Source organism: Macadamia integrifolia, unplaced genomic scaffold (assembly GCF_013358625.1).
Source record: "Macadamia integrifolia cultivar HAES 741 unplaced genomic scaffold, SCU_Mint_v3 scaffold542, whole genome shotgun sequence".
NCBI classification, from domain to species: domain Eukaryota; kingdom Viridiplantae; phylum Streptophyta; class Magnoliopsida; order Proteales; family Proteaceae; genus Macadamia; species Macadamia integrifolia.
The window spans coordinates 157,629-174,489 of record NW_024870481.1 but is presented as its reverse complement, the minus strand read 5'-3'; the positions used below and the strand labels follow the sequence as shown (position 1 = coordinate 174,489).

The following is a 16,861-nucleotide window of genomic DNA, read 5'->3' as shown; positions in this document are numbered from 1 at the left end:
TGCATTAGATCACAAGAATAAGACCAGATCGTCTTTCCGCCAAAGTGATCACTGGGGTGGGTCTATTGCCTTCATGTATAGGTAAAGCTGGCATGTGATATGGGTGAACTGTACAAAGAAGGTCCAGCTAGCAAACATAATCATATTGGCAAGCCCTCATAACCATAGCTATTAGGATCTCCAGACAGTGACCTCAGTATAATTCTAGATGAGGTATTCCCCTGCACTTAAGTCATGTTTCTTGGATAGTATTATTCTATCATATAGTTTATCATAGCTTTCTAGATAATGTGGAGTGTTTATAGTTATCAAACCTCATCTATGTTTAACTATATACATATACTAATGCTTTCTTAACAAAGACTCAAAACAGGGATCACTTACACAAAAGGGTTACTGGGGTATAACTGATATCTAATTGGCAACCTTGTCATCAATACTAGGAAATGTCTTTTCAGAGTATCTTTCAAAAGCAGTGGAAGCTTTCTTCTTCTCTTTTCCTGTTTTTGAGCAACTTTTCTGACTTATGATCCAGTTGAGGCTTATTCTTTAAGAGATAGATGAACTAGTTCTTTTGATCAAAAGCAAAAAAATTAAGACATGTGAACATAATTATGATGGTAGGGAATTCATAGCCTCTTAGGTTTCAATTTTAAGACCCTGACAGCCTTTATATTATTTTGTTAGATGAACTCAAGCCATTGAAACAGATCACCACACCATCTCAGCTTCACCCTTGTTGAGATTGCGCTGTTTGGATTGGTGACATGGGCAATGAGATGGGCAACCAGAATGTATCTAGAATGCAAGGTATGCTTGAATGTCCCCAACCTTCTCACTTGGCTTCAGTTCAGAGAAAAACATTATAATTTTTCTTTCTTAATCTGGTTTCTGGCTTAACACAGAACAAGATAGCACCAAGCTTGAAGCTTCAAAAGAATCTGTGGAAGTATCAGTAGCTTCAATTAATGCAAACTGTGTAGAAGATGCAAACCAACAAGTTTTTACTCCTAAAGAGGACTTCCATGAATATAACACAGGCTTTGCTTCTGGGGACTCATCCAGAACAGGTGATCCTAAACAAACAATCAATGGAGGAGGTCAGTGACATTTTTTAAATTTCTGAGTGTGTGGTTCAAATCAATCAGACATTTATTTTTGTGTGCCTTATAAAGAATACTTAAAAGCAACTATATATTATTGACTGTCTATCTATCCATATAAGGTTGTTTGTCCATCAAGGCATCTATTTACTTTAGTTTGCTGGTTTGTTCCCCTCCAGAGCAAGACAAAACTGAAGCTCAAGCTCCTGAGGGATCTTTAATAGTTCCAATAGGTTCAAATAATCACAATGGCATGGGTGATGGAATGCAGTTAGTTTCATCCATCGATGATGAAAAATTTCATCAGCAAACAGGTTCACCTTCTAAGGAGAATTTTCCCACGACAATGGACAACCAAATTCAGATACAGGCATCAAGTGCAACAGGTCGGTACTATTCGGTTTTATTCAGGAAGTATATTTTGCTGCAATATATATATATATATATATATTATCTGACTGATTAGCTGAATATGTTTCCAAATCTATCCTTTTCTTTCATTAAATCTTTTATGTTGTGATTCCTAGAACATAAACATATTATATAGATATGTTCTTTAATGTATTTGTATTGATAATCTAAAAGTTGCAACAGAAGGAGAAGAGACAAGGACTGTGTCTCTGGATACAAAATCTATGATCTGTCCCCCCAGAACTATGGAGTTGGAGACCATAAAGTCTGAAAAACATGAATCCTCCATACCTCACACTGAATTATCAGTTTCATCATCTGAAGATCAGAAGACTAATGAGCACACAAGTTCTTCAGAGGACAACTCAAGAAGAACAAATGAGAGCCAGACTCAGAGTCAGGCATCAATTGGAGGAGGTTCTATCTAACCACTTTCTTTCCAATACAACTGAATTTCAATTTCCCAAAAGTTAGAACATCGTATGGGACTCTGTCTGACTTGTGGCATCTGTTTGTAAATCCATTTATACAATATAATTATATATGTTATGTAAAAAAGTAAAAACATACTAGACAGATAAAATGTTTTCCTTTATATATTTGTATTGATTAGTTTAGAATTGCAACAGAAGGAGAAGAGACAGGGAGTCCATCACTGGATTCAACATCCATGGTCCCTAACCCCCAATCTGTGGAATCAGAAACCTTTACCAATCAACATAAGTCCACAATATTTCATGCTGAATCATCAGTTCCATCATTAGAAACTGGGAATTCTAATGAGCATACAGGTTCAGCTTCTGAAGACAACTCAACCAGCACAAATGACAACCAGGTTAAGAAACAGGCATCAATTGGGGGAGGTTAGTATTTAACCAGCTTCTTTTTAATTAAACTGCTAGACATGGAAGTTTGATTCCTCAAAATTTTGAATATACATGAGAAGTCTGCCTAATTAGTTATATATGTTAACCAATCTATCTTTTCCTAATAAACTATCACTGTTATAATACAAAGAAGAATATAAACATATTACGTAGAGACATTGGTACCTTAAAATATTTGTATTGATTAGTTGAGAGTTGTGACAGAGTGGGAAGAGGCAAGGACTTCATCTCTTGATACAAAATCCAGAGTCCACAACCCTGATTCTATGGTAGTAGAAAATCTGAAGTCTCATCATCAGGAGTCCACTGAAGTTCACACCGAAGTATTTGTGGAAGCCAGCAGCAAATCAGTGGGAAGCAGCGGGGACGTTCTCATATCAAGCAGACCTCAAGATTCTGAAGAGAAAGGACAAAGGCTAGTGGATGATATTACGCACATTCTAGGTGAGAGTTATATATCCCATTCCTACACAGAAGTAGAAATTATGGGGGAAGATGTGCCAATGGAAAACATGGAATCTCAAGACAAGAAGGTGGGAGTCATTAGCAATATCAATGAGATGAAATCCGATATCATAAATGGAATTGAAGTCGGGAGACCTATAAATGGAATTGAATTTGAGAACAGAGTGAATGAAGAACAAGAATCGACCTTGTTGAATGCTCTTGGGAGTCATGTAGTTCTGAGCAACAACAGAATTATGAAAGAGAATGGATCAGAAAGTGAACAGAAAAGGTACGATTCTAACACAACTTTTCTTTCTGATGGATTGGTGGAAGAATCAAATGCAAATGAGATCAATATTTGTCAAAGTGAGTTTGTGGCAGTTGGCTCTGATCATGAAGAAGAGAGAAAGGGAAGTGAACTATGTGATTCATACAAACCCATTATCCAGAGTGGTCTCCAAATTGATGATGAAAATGTTCCTCTGTATATGTTCAAACTCAACATGCAGGATAGCAACCAGAGCTTGGTTTCAGAGATATCCTGTAAAGAGCATGAAGGAGAAACCAAGATGGTTGTTATGGACATAATTCCAACAGAATCAATTCTCACTGACAGCAACCATGAAGAAGGGAAACTCCCAACATTTTCCTCGTCTTCGATGGATCCAACAAAGAATAAATTTATCATAGGAGCAATGGAGAAAACAGAAGACCCAGATTTAATAGGAAAGTATCAAGAAGAATGGGGAACCCAGTTGCACCCAATTGAACCAGTGGAAAATTTTCTCCGACCAAACCCTGTTTCTCTAGACAAGTCTCAAGTTCCCAAACAGGACACACTAATAGGAACTGACAGAGTAGGTTCTAGAAATGGGTCAACCATAGTATCAGATCAAAACAGTTGTGATCAGGTTGATGTTAGAAAAACTTCTAACTTTGATTCAACAAACTCAACTGTAGAAACTATGGTAGCAGTGGAGAATGAGAAGTCTGGGCAAGACCTCTCACAGCATCTGGGCCTAGACCAGTCATACTATCAGGAATTCAGTACAGTGGCACTTGTGCCATCTGGTATGTCTACTGATGGCTCTCAGGGACAAGAATCAACATGTGATCTAACCAACAATGAAATGAACCAAGACAACATCAAAGGTAAGGTTGATCTTGGACACAAGTCCAGCCTTGAACTATACACTCCAAGGAAAGAAAGTGAAGCCCAAGAAAGTCGGTCAGAGAAAAAGTTTTTTGAAAAAGGTCTAGTTTCTTCATTTGAAAATTGTGTTTTTGACACTAAAGAAACTAGTTCAATTGCAGAAGTTGAGCTCCATGCTGAGATTAGCAAACTGCCTAACCTCGATTTTGAATTCCCACCTGAAGCAACCCCAATACCGTCTCCAGAAAAGACTGCAAAAGTTGAAGAGTTCAAAGTCCTGGAAATCCAGTTAGGTAAGCAGCTTCATGCAATAGATAAAGTTTTTGTAGTGTGTGTGTCTGAAACTTTCTTAATTACTAAAGTTTGAATATTGATTTGATTCCAGAAGACATCAATTTCCATGTTGAGGTTAGTAAACCTACAAGCTTTGATTTTGAACTCCCAATTGAAGAAAGGATAGAAGAATCCGGTCAAAGCCCAATACTATGTCAAGAAAGTGCTGCAAAAGGTGAAGTGTTTCAACTTAAAAACTGTGGTTTTGATACCTTAACAAACAGAATTGATGTTAATATTGAGAACCCAGATGCAGGAACTGAACTTTATGAAGAGATGTCAGCAGAAAAGCATGTCATTACATTGGGAAGAACCAGTTCAGAGAAGTTGACTCCTCTTCTAGACTTCTTGAAAGAGGGAGAGAAGAATGAGAACGAATCAGGAAAGAAAAATAAGGGTCCTATGGCAAATAAGTCAGCTACATCATCCAGAGTGAGAGAGAAGAGCAAACCTAAGTATTCTCTCTTCTGCAACTGCATGGGTTGTACAGAGGTGATTCAATAACCTTTCTGGTTTCATATTTAAAAAATTTTAATTCCTTTTCCAAGTGGTTTTATATCTGGGTGTCAAGGGTGTCTTGATAAAGAGAGAATGGTGGATTTGTAGATTAGACAGAAAAAAAGGGAGAAAATTATCTCTGTGGGTGTGATCAGCCATTATTTCTGTAATTTGTTGTATTTATTCATTGTTGGCTTGAGATAAGTCTAGTGGAAAGGAATATGGAGAGTGTGTTATAAGCTGATTCACTGCCAGTGATGGCAATATTGAGAATATTTATATCAGAGGATTTTATTATAAATTTGTGAAATTAAAAACCTCTAATATAAGAAGATTGTATCAAGTTAGGTGATCATAGTTGTGGATGACAAGTTACAGAGGATAATAGGAATCAGAGGATCAGAAAGAAATATTTTGAAAGATAGGTGATCAATCTTTTTGTATAGATCCTCGCACTCGTCCTTGCTTCGAATCTCTATATAATCGATTCATTAAGTTAGGATAAGGTTTTGATTGTTGTTGTAGAAAATAATCTAAGTTGGAGATTAAGGAAAGACAGAACAGGGTAAATTCTAAAAACCCAAAATTGTTGTAGTTGACTGGCAAACAGGAAGAATTTTAGTAGAACAAAGCCCAAATCACTTAGAACAATACTGATAGTTTAGTATCAAATGACGAGTAAGAGAGAAAATGTCAATGGAGTTTCTAAAACTCAATCAAAAATATTAAAATATTCTGCACCCAAAAAGCTTCATTTCTCCCAAAAACGCCTACCCTAATAGGACTTTCAACCCAAACAGAATAAAGTAATTCTTGTAAATGCAATTGGACAAGTAAAGATTCTGGCCATAATTGATACAGAATTCAATAGTTCTAGAAGGTCTTAATTGACAAATTCAAAGTGTCTTCTCTTTTCTGGTGGGAGATGCATCCAGGGAGAAAAGGAGATCATATCTTCTAACCCTAGGGACTGGAGGTTCTGTGCCAATAGTTGACTGGGTCAAAGGATTGTTTAGCCCTAGACGATTCAATTGTTCAGATCATTCAAAGGAAATGGTTAGACTGTCAATGCTTGAATGCCATAGAGTGGTAGTGGTCGGTCATAAAAATCCAATTCTCAATGTTCTACATGACATGCAATAAGAGAGAATCTGAAGACATGGAGGTTGGAACCCTAAAGCAGGAACTGAGATCTCAATGTTCTACGTGACATGCAATAAGAGAATGTGAAGATAAGGAGGTGGGACCCCCAAACCAGGTACTGATCTCTCTCTCTCTCTCAGATACAGCGTACCTCTTACAATATTGAAAGTGGGTGTTATATTTTCTAAAGAAAAAAATATATATATTGGGTTGGTGAAGTGAGAATTCACTCGTCAAGGTCCTCAGGACAGCATGAAAAGGGCCTTGAAGAATAAATAGGGGAGTAATAATGACTTCAGATAGATATACTTTTCCTTCACTAGTAGAAGAAAACTTTCCCTTAAGAGAAGTGTCAGAAGTGATTTTGTTATTATGTCTTCCAAACACAATCAAATTTCTTTTTTTATTCAGATACACTTTTTACAACGTGTTATCAAATGCGTTGCTAACCTATGGAAGTGCTCTCCAAGAACAAAAGGTTGAGAAAAAAAAACACACACATACACACTTTTGATCACTCGAAGACACTCGTAGGGAATAGACGTGTTGTCAAATGGCATCTTACGTAGCACTTGGCATTGAATGATTTCACTCCGATGATCATTCACATCAATCTCGCCCAAAAAGAGTGACCTTTTGACATAGAAGTGAAGCTTAAGTGGCAAAGTGTGTTCACACTATAATACCTTTCTCGTTACTGATGGCAATGCCAAAAGTGAGGTTAAATGGTAGTTTCTTTTTGTGAGTTGGGGTTTCAGTTGATGGCCTTGGCATAGGTGGATCCCAATTCTTTAGCATCTTTGTATTGTTTTGTCAAGGAATACCTGGAGTCTCCTATGTACATCTTCTTTTATTTTTTTCATTATTAATATATTCTTTGCAGATTTGTAGGAAAAGAAAAAAAGAAAAAGATAGTGAAGTCTATAACCAAACACTCAAAACCACTAACTCATCAATCAGTGGCCTTTTAGCAAAGTTAATTTCCTATATATATATATATATATATATCATAATGTGACTTTTGAGCAACTCATCAAGCAAAAAATAAGAGTGGGGTTATTATTAATGTCACTATTGTTAACCATGTCATAATCAAATTATAAGACAGGAGGGTAAAAAGTAACAAGGGGCCTTTCAAATCACTAGGGCCACCTGCTTAAGCAGAATGAAATTGCCGGATGGATAAAAATTCTCTATTTTTCTCATCCCTGTTTATCTTGTTTTTCTATTTGCAGAACACGACACGTGGACACCTTTAAGATCAACGGTCAATGTTGGGTGAGGATTATTACATCCGGTGTGTTGGTCTTAAAGTTGTCCACGTGTTGTGTTCTACAGGTAGCAAAATAAGGAAAAACAGGGATGAGAAAAACAGAGGATTATTTTCCGAAATTGCCTTGCGGTTATGTTCAAGAAAAATTTGTAACCATTCAATTTTGAATTGAGTTTTCCTAAGGCCAGGATGACTCGTTTACTAAGTGAAGGCCACTCGATTGGGGAAGGGGGCTTGATGGTCATGTCTCTTCGATCCATAAGGTATATTTTATCGCACAGTGAAGGAAAATTTTATCCTTCATTTTTAATAAGTAATCAGGACTTTATAATCTTTTTGTTCACCCACAAACTAACAAGAAAGTTCACTCAATTTTCTCCCATGTCCATTCAAAATATGAACAACTAAACAGAACCCAATAATTTCAACCAAAATTCATCCATGGTAACTTTGGGATGATAAAAATCGTAGTACAAGTTACTTATGATCTAAGAGCGCATTACAGTACCATAAACTCTTTCACTATGTGATAATATCTATTAATGTTTAGATTTTTTGAGGTGTCATCCACATTATAATTTAGCATATATTGATTTTCAAGTGAATTCAATTTTTCCTTATGTCAAAATAATGTTTTAATAATTATTCTAAAAAATAAATTTTGTTTTATAATTAGAGGTCAATAGAGACCTAAAATAATAATAAGGGTCAAAGTCTCATACATGGTAGATCACTAAATTTAGCATGTGACCTGTTCAAGATATTTCCCATTTATTTTGGTAGAATGCCTTGTTCACTGATCCGTTGTTGAAATTAGAATGTGCTCCTAAATTATTAATCTAGGTCCATTTTTCCACTTTATATATCTATATGTAGGCTGTCTTAGGTTGATATGAGAATTAAAGGGAAGGGAAAGGAAGGGAAATGAAGCTTTATAAACTTAAAAGAAAGTTTTTGTAATAATTATCCAACATAATTATATAAACTATTTAAGTTTATGTAATGATATTCTTTTAACTGTTGATTTTTAATTTACATTTTAGATTCAAGGGATTTGGATGTAACTAAAGTGAAATTTAATAACCAAATAAAGAATAATTTGAAGTTTAATGACATAAACATGTGGAATTACAATTAAAAAAAAGTTTCACTTTTAGGTTTGAAAATTTCACTTTCCTTACCTTTAGGACCCTTGCAACCAATGGAGCCAATAGGAAAATTTAATCTATGTTGACAATCTAAGAAGACGGTACATTACCCAAATTAGTGTCCTTTCAACCATATGGCTTCCTGATCAAATCATTCTCACAATTGAATAAATGGGAAAACTAGATAGGCCACATATGAAATTAGTGGTTTATCTCAAACACATGATCATCACGTGTGGGGGCTTTTAATCTGGTTTCTTCAATAATCTTTGTCTCTTCCGTAATTGTTCTTTCTTGAATTTTAATAGCAACACTATCTATGGCTGTTACGATTTTGACTAAGAATTAGCTTATGACTAAATTATGATTTAAACACGTTTATAGCAGACATATGACGAAAGTCTTATTTTTCTAAAAAGAATATCATACCTACAAATTTGGTAGGCGTATTATGTGAAAATATAATTAATATGAGTTCATCACTTCTATGGGCAAGTTTCTATCCGAGAGACACAGGGGCGCAACCCGAAGAGGGTATTACGATGGTCGTTGCCTACCCCCTATATTTGTGGCACAGGGACCATTCTTGGACAAAAACTGTCCCATTATTTTTATGACTTCATTACAAATTCATAATCCCTTAATTTACCTTTTATTATAATTCTTCTTCTTCTTCTTCTTTTTTCATATTTTATGACTTTTAGAATGACAAATCATAGGCTTTGTACTACTTGGTCCACCCAAAGAAAAATTCAACCTTAAAAACACGGAAACAGAAGGAAAAGAGCTTTGGATTCAAACAATTCCATTAATTATAAAATTTTAAAGAACATAAGCCAAAGGTGATGCAAAGTGGCAAAGAAATAGACCATTCAAAGCAGTCAAAAGAATTTTTAGTAACTTAAAAAATAGGGTATGTAGTTTTCCTCCTTATTAGAAAGAAAAAGAAAGGCATTTTGGATTTTATTTGTTTGGATTTTATCATCTAACATTCAAACCAACCATAAATTGACTGGATAATTTAAAGACATTTCTTAGAAGTTGATGAGCACTCCCCAGTTTCTGGCTTTCATGTTCCACCACATAAATCCTCTCAGTGAACTGTAGAAGATACCTCCTCAAAATAGTATTCCACCACAATTTTCTTGCTTTGGGTTTGGGAGATTAGAAAGTTCAGGGAAAAGGTTGGCACGTTGCTTGTTAGTAGGTGCGGTGTTTACCTCTCTTTTCTTTTTTTCTTTCTGAAATGACCTCCTATCCCTCTTATATGATGCTTTATCTTGCACCAGTGTTTATCTCTTTCTTTTATCATGTGGCATATATTTGTTAATGTCTAGATTTTATGGACGTGTCAACCACATTATAATTTAGTCGTCAATTGATTTTCTATCAGATTCAACTTTGCCCTATATTAAAATAATATTTTAAAAATTATTAAAAAACTGAATTCTATTTCAAAATTAGACATTAAGAGAGACCTAAAATAGTTACCTTGTTGCCTAGAATTCATGTTGGACCACTGAAGAGATTTTTCATTGGCAAAGCTTAGAATGCCTTGATCATTGACCCGTTGCTGAAATTAGAATGTACTCCTAAACCATTAACTTAGGTTCCCATTTCCCTCAAATTTATTGTTCAATCTCAAACATACGGCCACCACGTGTGGGGATTTTCGTCTGGTTTCCTCAATAATTGCTGTTTTTCAAATAAATCTTATTTTTATAAATAATTTTAGGATCCTTCTAGGTGTCACTAAGCCTAGGGAAGTATAATGCTTCACTATTTGTCATTTGGCAGTACATGTAGTTCATCACCCCACATACATCTCAATGATAAAATTTTAGCCCAAAGTAAGTTTAAAGAAAGTTGCTCAAAATCTCATTCGGAGGTTTGGTAAAATTATCAAAATGCCATCAAATGGAAATGAATATAAAATATCATATTTCATGATTTTAGTTACTTCATCTACTCATTTTAAGCTGAAATTACAAAAATGAAATGCTTGCAAGTCTTCACTCGTAAAGGCGTACCATTTATTGCCATGTAGCAAATAGTAAGATGAAAACATTTTCTTTTCAAAACAATATCATACCTACAGATATGCTAGATATATCATATATCAAAATGTAATATATATAAAGAAATAAAATAATTCAATACACGAGGCACCTACTACCGGAGCAAAATATAATATATATTCATAAAAATTCATAGTCTCTCACTTTATCTTTCATTGAAACCTTTCTTGCTGTTTTTCACATTTTATCACTTTTTTTTATGACATAAACAATGCCATTAATTATTAAATTTTAGAGGAAGTAAGCTCAAGGTGATGCAAAGTGGCGAAGGCATAGACCATTCAAAGTAGTCAAAAAGTTGTTGGTAACTAAAAAAACTGGGGTTATGTGGTTTTCCTCAGTAGAATGAGAAACAAGGTCTCCATCATCAAACATTCAAACTAATAATCAAGTTGACTTGATTTCAAAGAAACATTTCTTAAAAGTTGATAAACATTCTGCACTTTTAAGTTTCCCCATTCCACCAAACAAATCTCTCTCCAATGAATTGTAAAAGATTCTATTAGAATTCTACATGCATAGCGAAAGCAATAATCATACATAGGAAATGAATAGCCCGATGTTGTGACTTATAGACACCTAGGCAACTGACTTTTGAGGATAAGTTCTATCCAAATCCTTAATAGATTTTTCCATGAAAAAATTACATGATTACCCACTTTTGGACTTTTCTTTTACAAAACTACCCACGTAAAATTTCAACCAATAAAAATACCCAAAATCATGTTTAGGTTAACAAAACTACCCACTCAAAGTTTCAGTTAACAAAAATACTCAAAATCGAGTTTAAATTTATAAAATTACCTAAAATAATGATTCTCCTTTATCTTCCACGTACAATCAAGTATTTTTGTTTACTGTAACTTTTATTGGATAGTTTTGTAAACCTAAATCTGATTTTAAATATTTTTGTTAATTGAAACATCAAAAAGCTTAATACATATATTTATAAGTTTGTATTATCTGAATTCGTAGACTGAGACTGAGGTAAGGCAACATCCAATCAAATCCAAGCTTACTGGATCAAGACAGTCCATAAAATTAATAATTACTTAAATTAACTAATATGTATTAATTAAAGGCCAGTCATTAATCAATGAAGAAAAAAAATTAAATAAAAGAAAGCACTCCTCCCCACCTTCCTGAATAGATTACATGAATTACAGAGTAAGACAGCTAAGTTCCAGTCTCGTCTGTTCAAACTTGAAATGAGTTCTTGAAACAGATCAAGTTTCTGTCCCTTACCATTTGTCTGTTTGGTGAGCTCTCACTTTCACCTTTTAATGACAGAAAAGAATAGAAAACAACTTTAAAAGACAGAAAGGAATGGTTATTTGATAACTTATAAAAGCTTAAGAATTTAGAAATTAAACAATTGAAATTAATTTTTCTTCCTCCTTATATGGGGAGGGAAGATGAGAAGAACAGGAGAGGAAAATGAACGAATTTGAATAATAGTTATTCTGTCTTTCTTTCTTTCTTCCTCTGCAAATGAAATTAGTCCCTAGACGGTCATCATCATCTTAACAAACTCTTCATAATTAACTTGACCATCACCATCCAAGTCAGCTTCTTTGATCATCTGTTCTACCTCTTCATCTGTCAGTTTCTCCCCCAGGTTGATCATAACATGCCTCAGCTACGCAACAAGAGCAAACCCCATTAATTAAAAAATTAAAACAGTAAGATCACAGCTTGTAACTCTAATAAAATAAGATTTCCATGAGAAAATGGCTACTTCGTGTTCTGTTTTGAATAGAAAATTTAGTGAACACGTGTGGGTGCATGTGTTCTGCAATTTTTTTTTTTCCTGGGTTTCTTCAATCTTAAATCTTAAAGATTTTTGAGAGGTTTAAGCCCACCTCGTTAGCTGAAATATAGCCATTTTGATCCTTATCGAATACTTTGAAGGCTTCTTTAAGTTCCTCCTCTGCATCTGTTTCCTGTAAGAAATATCAGAACACAATTCAGCATTAATGGATTCCTTGAGCTCTTCCGCAACTATCTTTTGAAATTCATAAGTTTATAATAAAATATAATTTACTGACCTTCATTTTTCTGGCCATGAGAGTCAAGAACTCCCCAAACTCTATGGTTCCATTTCCATCCACATCGACATCACTTATCATGTCATGGAGCTCTTCTTCAGTTGGGTTTTGATCCAGTGATCGGATCACTGTTGCCAATTCTTCTATGGTGATGCAACCTACAAAAACACAAGACCCACAACTAATTTAAAACCCATTCCCATTCTAAATCATTTCTAACATAAGATACTACAAGAAATAGCAGAGAGAGGGCATGACAAGACTATGTCCAAAAAAAAAAAAAAAAACCAAAAGGCAAAAAGCCCTTCATAGAGTCTTAGATTCTCTCCTTTGAAAAATGGAGGAAACTAAAAATACCATCAAAGAAAAAAGAGAAAGTTGCCAATTCCCAGAAGAAAGAAAACTGAAATTCATGAACTGCAGCACAGAAATCTAAGCAAGCTACTACAGAAGAAGAAAATTACTAAAGGCTCAGAGAAGAGGAAGGAGAAGCAGAACCCACCATCTCCATCTTTATCAAACAGACTAAAGGCTTCCTGAAATTCGATGATCTGTTCTTTAGTAAGGATATCAGCCATTACTTGGGTTGTTGGTCTTCAAATTAAACACACAGAGAGAGAGAGAGAGAGAGAGAGAGAGAGAGAGAACAAGTGGGAACAAGAGAGGAAGAAATGAACTGAGAAAGAGAAGCAACCCAGAAAGATACTTGGAAAGTTGAGATAGCTTATGCTTCCCAATTCCCAATCTTCGCTGGGTTTATGTAGGAATCTCATAGGAGACTTAGGAGAGTTTAAGTTTTGATTAGGAAAAAGTTACTAATTAACAAATAATTAGCAATAAGCAGTCAAACACACCTTGCGAAATTTCTCTTCTATTTTCTTTTTTGCCGACTTTTCTAATTCAACAAGTTAAAGGACAGAAACTTCAACACATGTAGGATCTTGACACGTGGCATCTGACTTCGCAAATCATGAAAGGAGCCCACGTGGTTCCAAAAAAGAAGCACCTCTTTTGACCAAAGTGGGCCATAAGTAAAGTTTCATAAAGGGACTGTTCATCAGAATCAATCCAGTGGACCCTCACAAGGTGGTCTGGATCATCCCATTCCACTAATGGACCGTGGATCAATGGGCCGTGGGCCTTGGGCAGGAAGTCCAAATTGACACCTCATGTCAGCCCCCCCAAAAAGAAAAGAAAAGAAAATGATGTCAGATACGCTTTTGGTCCGGTCTACCCAAACCCAGTAGACTGTGGACCAGACCATGACGATATGACCTATGACCCCTCTCTCTATCTCTCTCTCGGTTTCTGAATTTTGGACTTAAATTTAAACAAGTGAGAGATACAGGCTGTATGGGTTGGATGTTATGTAGACAAGAGAATTCAAAGAGAACAGGTCAGATTTGGGGAAATGTGAAGTTGTCTTTGCTTAACTTGCTGACCTCACTTAAATTAAATTCTAAATCACATTCTATTTATCAGTATTTAAAAGTATCCGTATCATATGGATCGTATTGGTCAATGCGTATCAGTATCGCCGGAGCCAAATACCAATCGATAGACAATCGAAATGTGGATCAATTGATCTTGAATTGAACCGATATGGGACTAGTTCAATTGATACATATCAAAATCGGTATTGATATTTTGTGACCAATAAATACAATATCCAATATCGGATGTTTTATAAGTTTGAATTAGGGATGAGTTTTAGGGTTAATCTTGTTTGGTCCATTCATGGGCCCAAGGAGATACTGTAGAAGCTTAGGACTATAGAAAAGTTGAAGTTTTACTAAACAAAAATATTAGTTTTGATAATTGAACAAATGATCTTAGCAAAGAAAATACTTTGTAGTTCCAAACTTCCAACGCGAATCCGTGTTTTTTTTTTTTTTTTTTTTTTTTTTTAATTCTAAATATTTTTCTTATTTGTGAGCTCAGCTAATGGTCTCTCCCAACTTAGGCAACTTCTTCTTTAAGGTATAGTTGGAAGAAAGAACTAAAAGTTCACTCCATCTGCCAAGCTAGAGGGAGAAGGGATCTCATTTTAAATAAAAAGAAGTTCTCCTCTAATACAAATACTAGCTTATTTTAGTGATAGCAACTGCAACACTTCGATCAGAAAGTTGTAGAATTAAATCTTGTCATATGTATATGTGAATGTGTAAGTGTCTATAAAAATAGGTGGCTATTGGCCAACAGTAACCAATAGGATACTAGATGAAAATGAAAATTTCTAATTCCTCCCATTACTAATAAAAGCCTCACTTTTCCCACTTATCATTTTTTTTTTCATTTTCTTTTTTTAAATGAGAGTGTTTGTTAAACACTTATGTTTAATGGTTAGGGAATCATGTACATAATATGTCACATTTTTTTTTTTGGTATATAATTTCTCATGGATGAATAGATGTTTTGTACAAAACTTATTTCAAGCTTTATAATTTTCTTGTCAAATTTACAATTGTTTTTTGTAAAAAAAAAAAAAAAATGATGAAGAATGAGAAAAGAAATATAAGAAGAGAGTAAGAGGAAAGATGCGAACAACTTAAAATGTCAAGATAGTCAAAGCTAGATGGGATTGGCTACATGGATCATTGCCTTCCAATAGGTTTCATCTAATGTCATATTTGGGATAAGATTGAGACTAACCATATCATTCCTCACCACTTCGCCTATAGTCATTTTAGGCATATGTCCCTACCTCTTTTAGCTCCTTCAATGAATCCGATTGCTCCTTCCTACTTGAGAACTTTTGAATTAGTAGTTCTTTTAGATGGTCATTAGGTCATGGTTTGAAATATGGGTTGATACAAAATGTAAAGAATTTTTTTTATTGTGTAGACTATTGCTTTCTTATTATTTTTCGTGCTTAGTAAGGTTGTCAAGAATCGAAATCTCATTCCTTCTTTCATAAAAGTAAGTTGGGTGATTGATTTGTTTTGGTGATGAACGTAATGCATGTAGGACACTTTGGCTCAACTGATCTATATAGTATGTCAGGTAGACAATTGATACATTGTTATAGTATGTCGTTATATTTCTATAGATGATTTATAGTAGTGTGTCAGGTTGACATTTGACACTTGTTATATAGTTAGCCATAACCTGTCAATTTTTTTGCATAGATCATCACACTCGTCCTTGCTTTGAATCTCCATATAACTGACCCCATTATGTTGCAATAATGTTTTGGATGATGTTGTTATTGTTGTTATTTATTTATAAAGGTGCCATTGATAGAATATTTTTTTTAGGAGTGAATTAATCATAGGTGTACTTACGTAAACAGAAATCCTAGGTAGGTATTATTTACATATCTCACTATAGCTTTGCTAGTGTTTCATTTAATGTTGCACCAAAAAAAAAAAAAAAAATGTTTCATTTAATGGGGTAACAACTATCATTTTACATTAAAAAAATGTATTAAATACGGCATTAAAATGATTTTATTAATTTTAAAATAATTTTTTTAACTTTTGCTTTAAATATTGTATTAAACAATTTTTGAAAACAAAACAAAGCGCAATTAAAGCTTAGAAGGAGGTCTCAAATTCTAAACATAACTGTAGAGGTGTCATTTCAACACTCCCTTTGAAAAACGATCGTGATATAAATTGGTCCCTAACATATTGTTTCTCTATTAATGTTTAGGCAATGAAAAAGTTTTAATTTGTTCAAATTAAAACTTGAATAGATTGATCACTTTAATTCATATTCTTTGTGAAACAACAAATTTGTTGGAAAAGATTCAAAATACATATTTTATCAACTATAAAAACCCCACATTACATGTTTGCAATAACAAGTAACTTGTTCAACACATGTTTATATTGGAAACTCTATGAAGGCTATCACAAATTTTCTATGCTTATGTTAAAAATTTTAATTTTTTTTTCAAATAGTTATAATATGATGTAAATTAAATAATTGTTGAAGCTAATTTTTTTTATCTATTTGATCCCATCCTTTCGATGATGGGTTTGTTTCACTTTCAGTTTTTTATGTATACAAAAAAAAAAAAAAAAGGCTTTAAATGAGGTAATATATCAATAAAACCTTAAATGATCTTTAATTATCTTAGATTTAAGATACTTCAATATATTTTATTAAATTATCAATAATTTAAAAAATATATCATACTTAATTACATTTAATAATTAATTAAAAAAATACAGATATATACCTTATTCTCTGAAAAAAAAAAATCAAAATATACATATAAATTGTCGAGCTAACATGTCAGGCTAAGTCGAGCTTGTAAACAGGTTGGGTCAGTCTAGTGTCTGTCAGGCTTACCCCTTTACATTGTGTACTACCTATTTATAAATGAGTTGGG

General features: G+C 34.0%; 2 protein-coding genes across 4 annotated transcripts; one reads left to right on the top strand and one right to left on the bottom strand.

Moving 5' to 3' along the window:
- The first annotated feature begins 621 nt into the window (after positions 1 to 621).
- LOC122069180 lies at positions 622 to 5,071 on the top strand. 3 transcript variants are annotated; one of them, XM_042633133.1, is made up of 8 exons: positions 622 to 810; positions 906 to 1,100; positions 1,283 to 1,489; positions 1,698 to 1,931; positions 2,144 to 2,377; positions 2,606 to 4,294; positions 4,387 to 4,509; positions 4,591 to 5,071. In XM_042633133.1, exons 1-8 carry the CDS (start codon positions 768 to 770, stop codon positions 4,836 to 4,838), a joined length of 2,973 nt encoding a protein of 990 aa, XP_042489067.1. In that variant the 5' UTR covers positions 622 to 767; the 3' UTR covers positions 4,839 to 5,071. The 3 variants fall into 3 exon arrangements, with proteins under 3 accessions (XP_042489067.1, XP_042489066.1, XP_042489065.1); XM_042633132.1 differs by having other exon boundaries at positions 4,585 to 5,071; XM_042633131.1 differs by having other exon boundaries at positions 4,387 to 5,071.
- Positions 5,072 to 11,782: 6,711 nt separating this feature from the next.
- Positions 11,783 to 13,257, bottom strand: LOC122069181 (calmodulin-like protein 8). Its single transcript, XM_042633134.1, has 4 exons — positions 13,025 to 13,257; positions 12,523 to 12,680; positions 12,337 to 12,417; positions 11,783 to 12,113 (listed from the first exon to the last, which is right to left on the bottom strand). Exons 1-4 carry the CDS (start codon positions 13,098 to 13,100, stop codon positions 11,979 to 11,981), a joined length of 450 nt encoding a protein of 149 aa, XP_042489068.1. The 5' UTR covers positions 13,101 to 13,257; the 3' UTR covers positions 11,783 to 11,978.
- Positions 13,258 to 16,861: the final 3,604 nt, after the last annotated feature.

Coding starts and splice junctions, on each gene's coding strand:
- LOC122069180 (XM_042633131.1), top strand. CDS start 768: ATGGGCAATGAGATGGGCAACCAGAATGTATCTAGAATGCAAG. Junction 1,101..1,282: donor ACAAACAATCAATGGAGGAG/GTCAGTGACATT, acceptor GTTCCCCTCCAG/AGCAAGACAAAACTGAAGCT. Junction 2,378..2,605: donor ACAGGCATCAATTGGGGGAG/GTTAGTATTTAA, acceptor GAGTTGTGACAG/AGTGGGAAGAGGCAAGGACT.
- LOC122069181 (XM_042633134.1), bottom strand. CDS start 13,100: ATGGCTGATATCCTTACTAAAGAACAGATCATCGAATTTCAGGAAGCC. Junction 12,681..13,024: donor GTTTGATAAAGATGGAGATG/GTGGGTTCTGCT, acceptor GTGTTTTTGTAG/GTTGCATCACCATAGAAGAA. Junction 12,418..12,522: donor TCATGGCCAGAAAAATGAAG/GTCAGTAAATTA, acceptor TATTTCTTACAG/GAAACAGATGCAGAGGAGGA.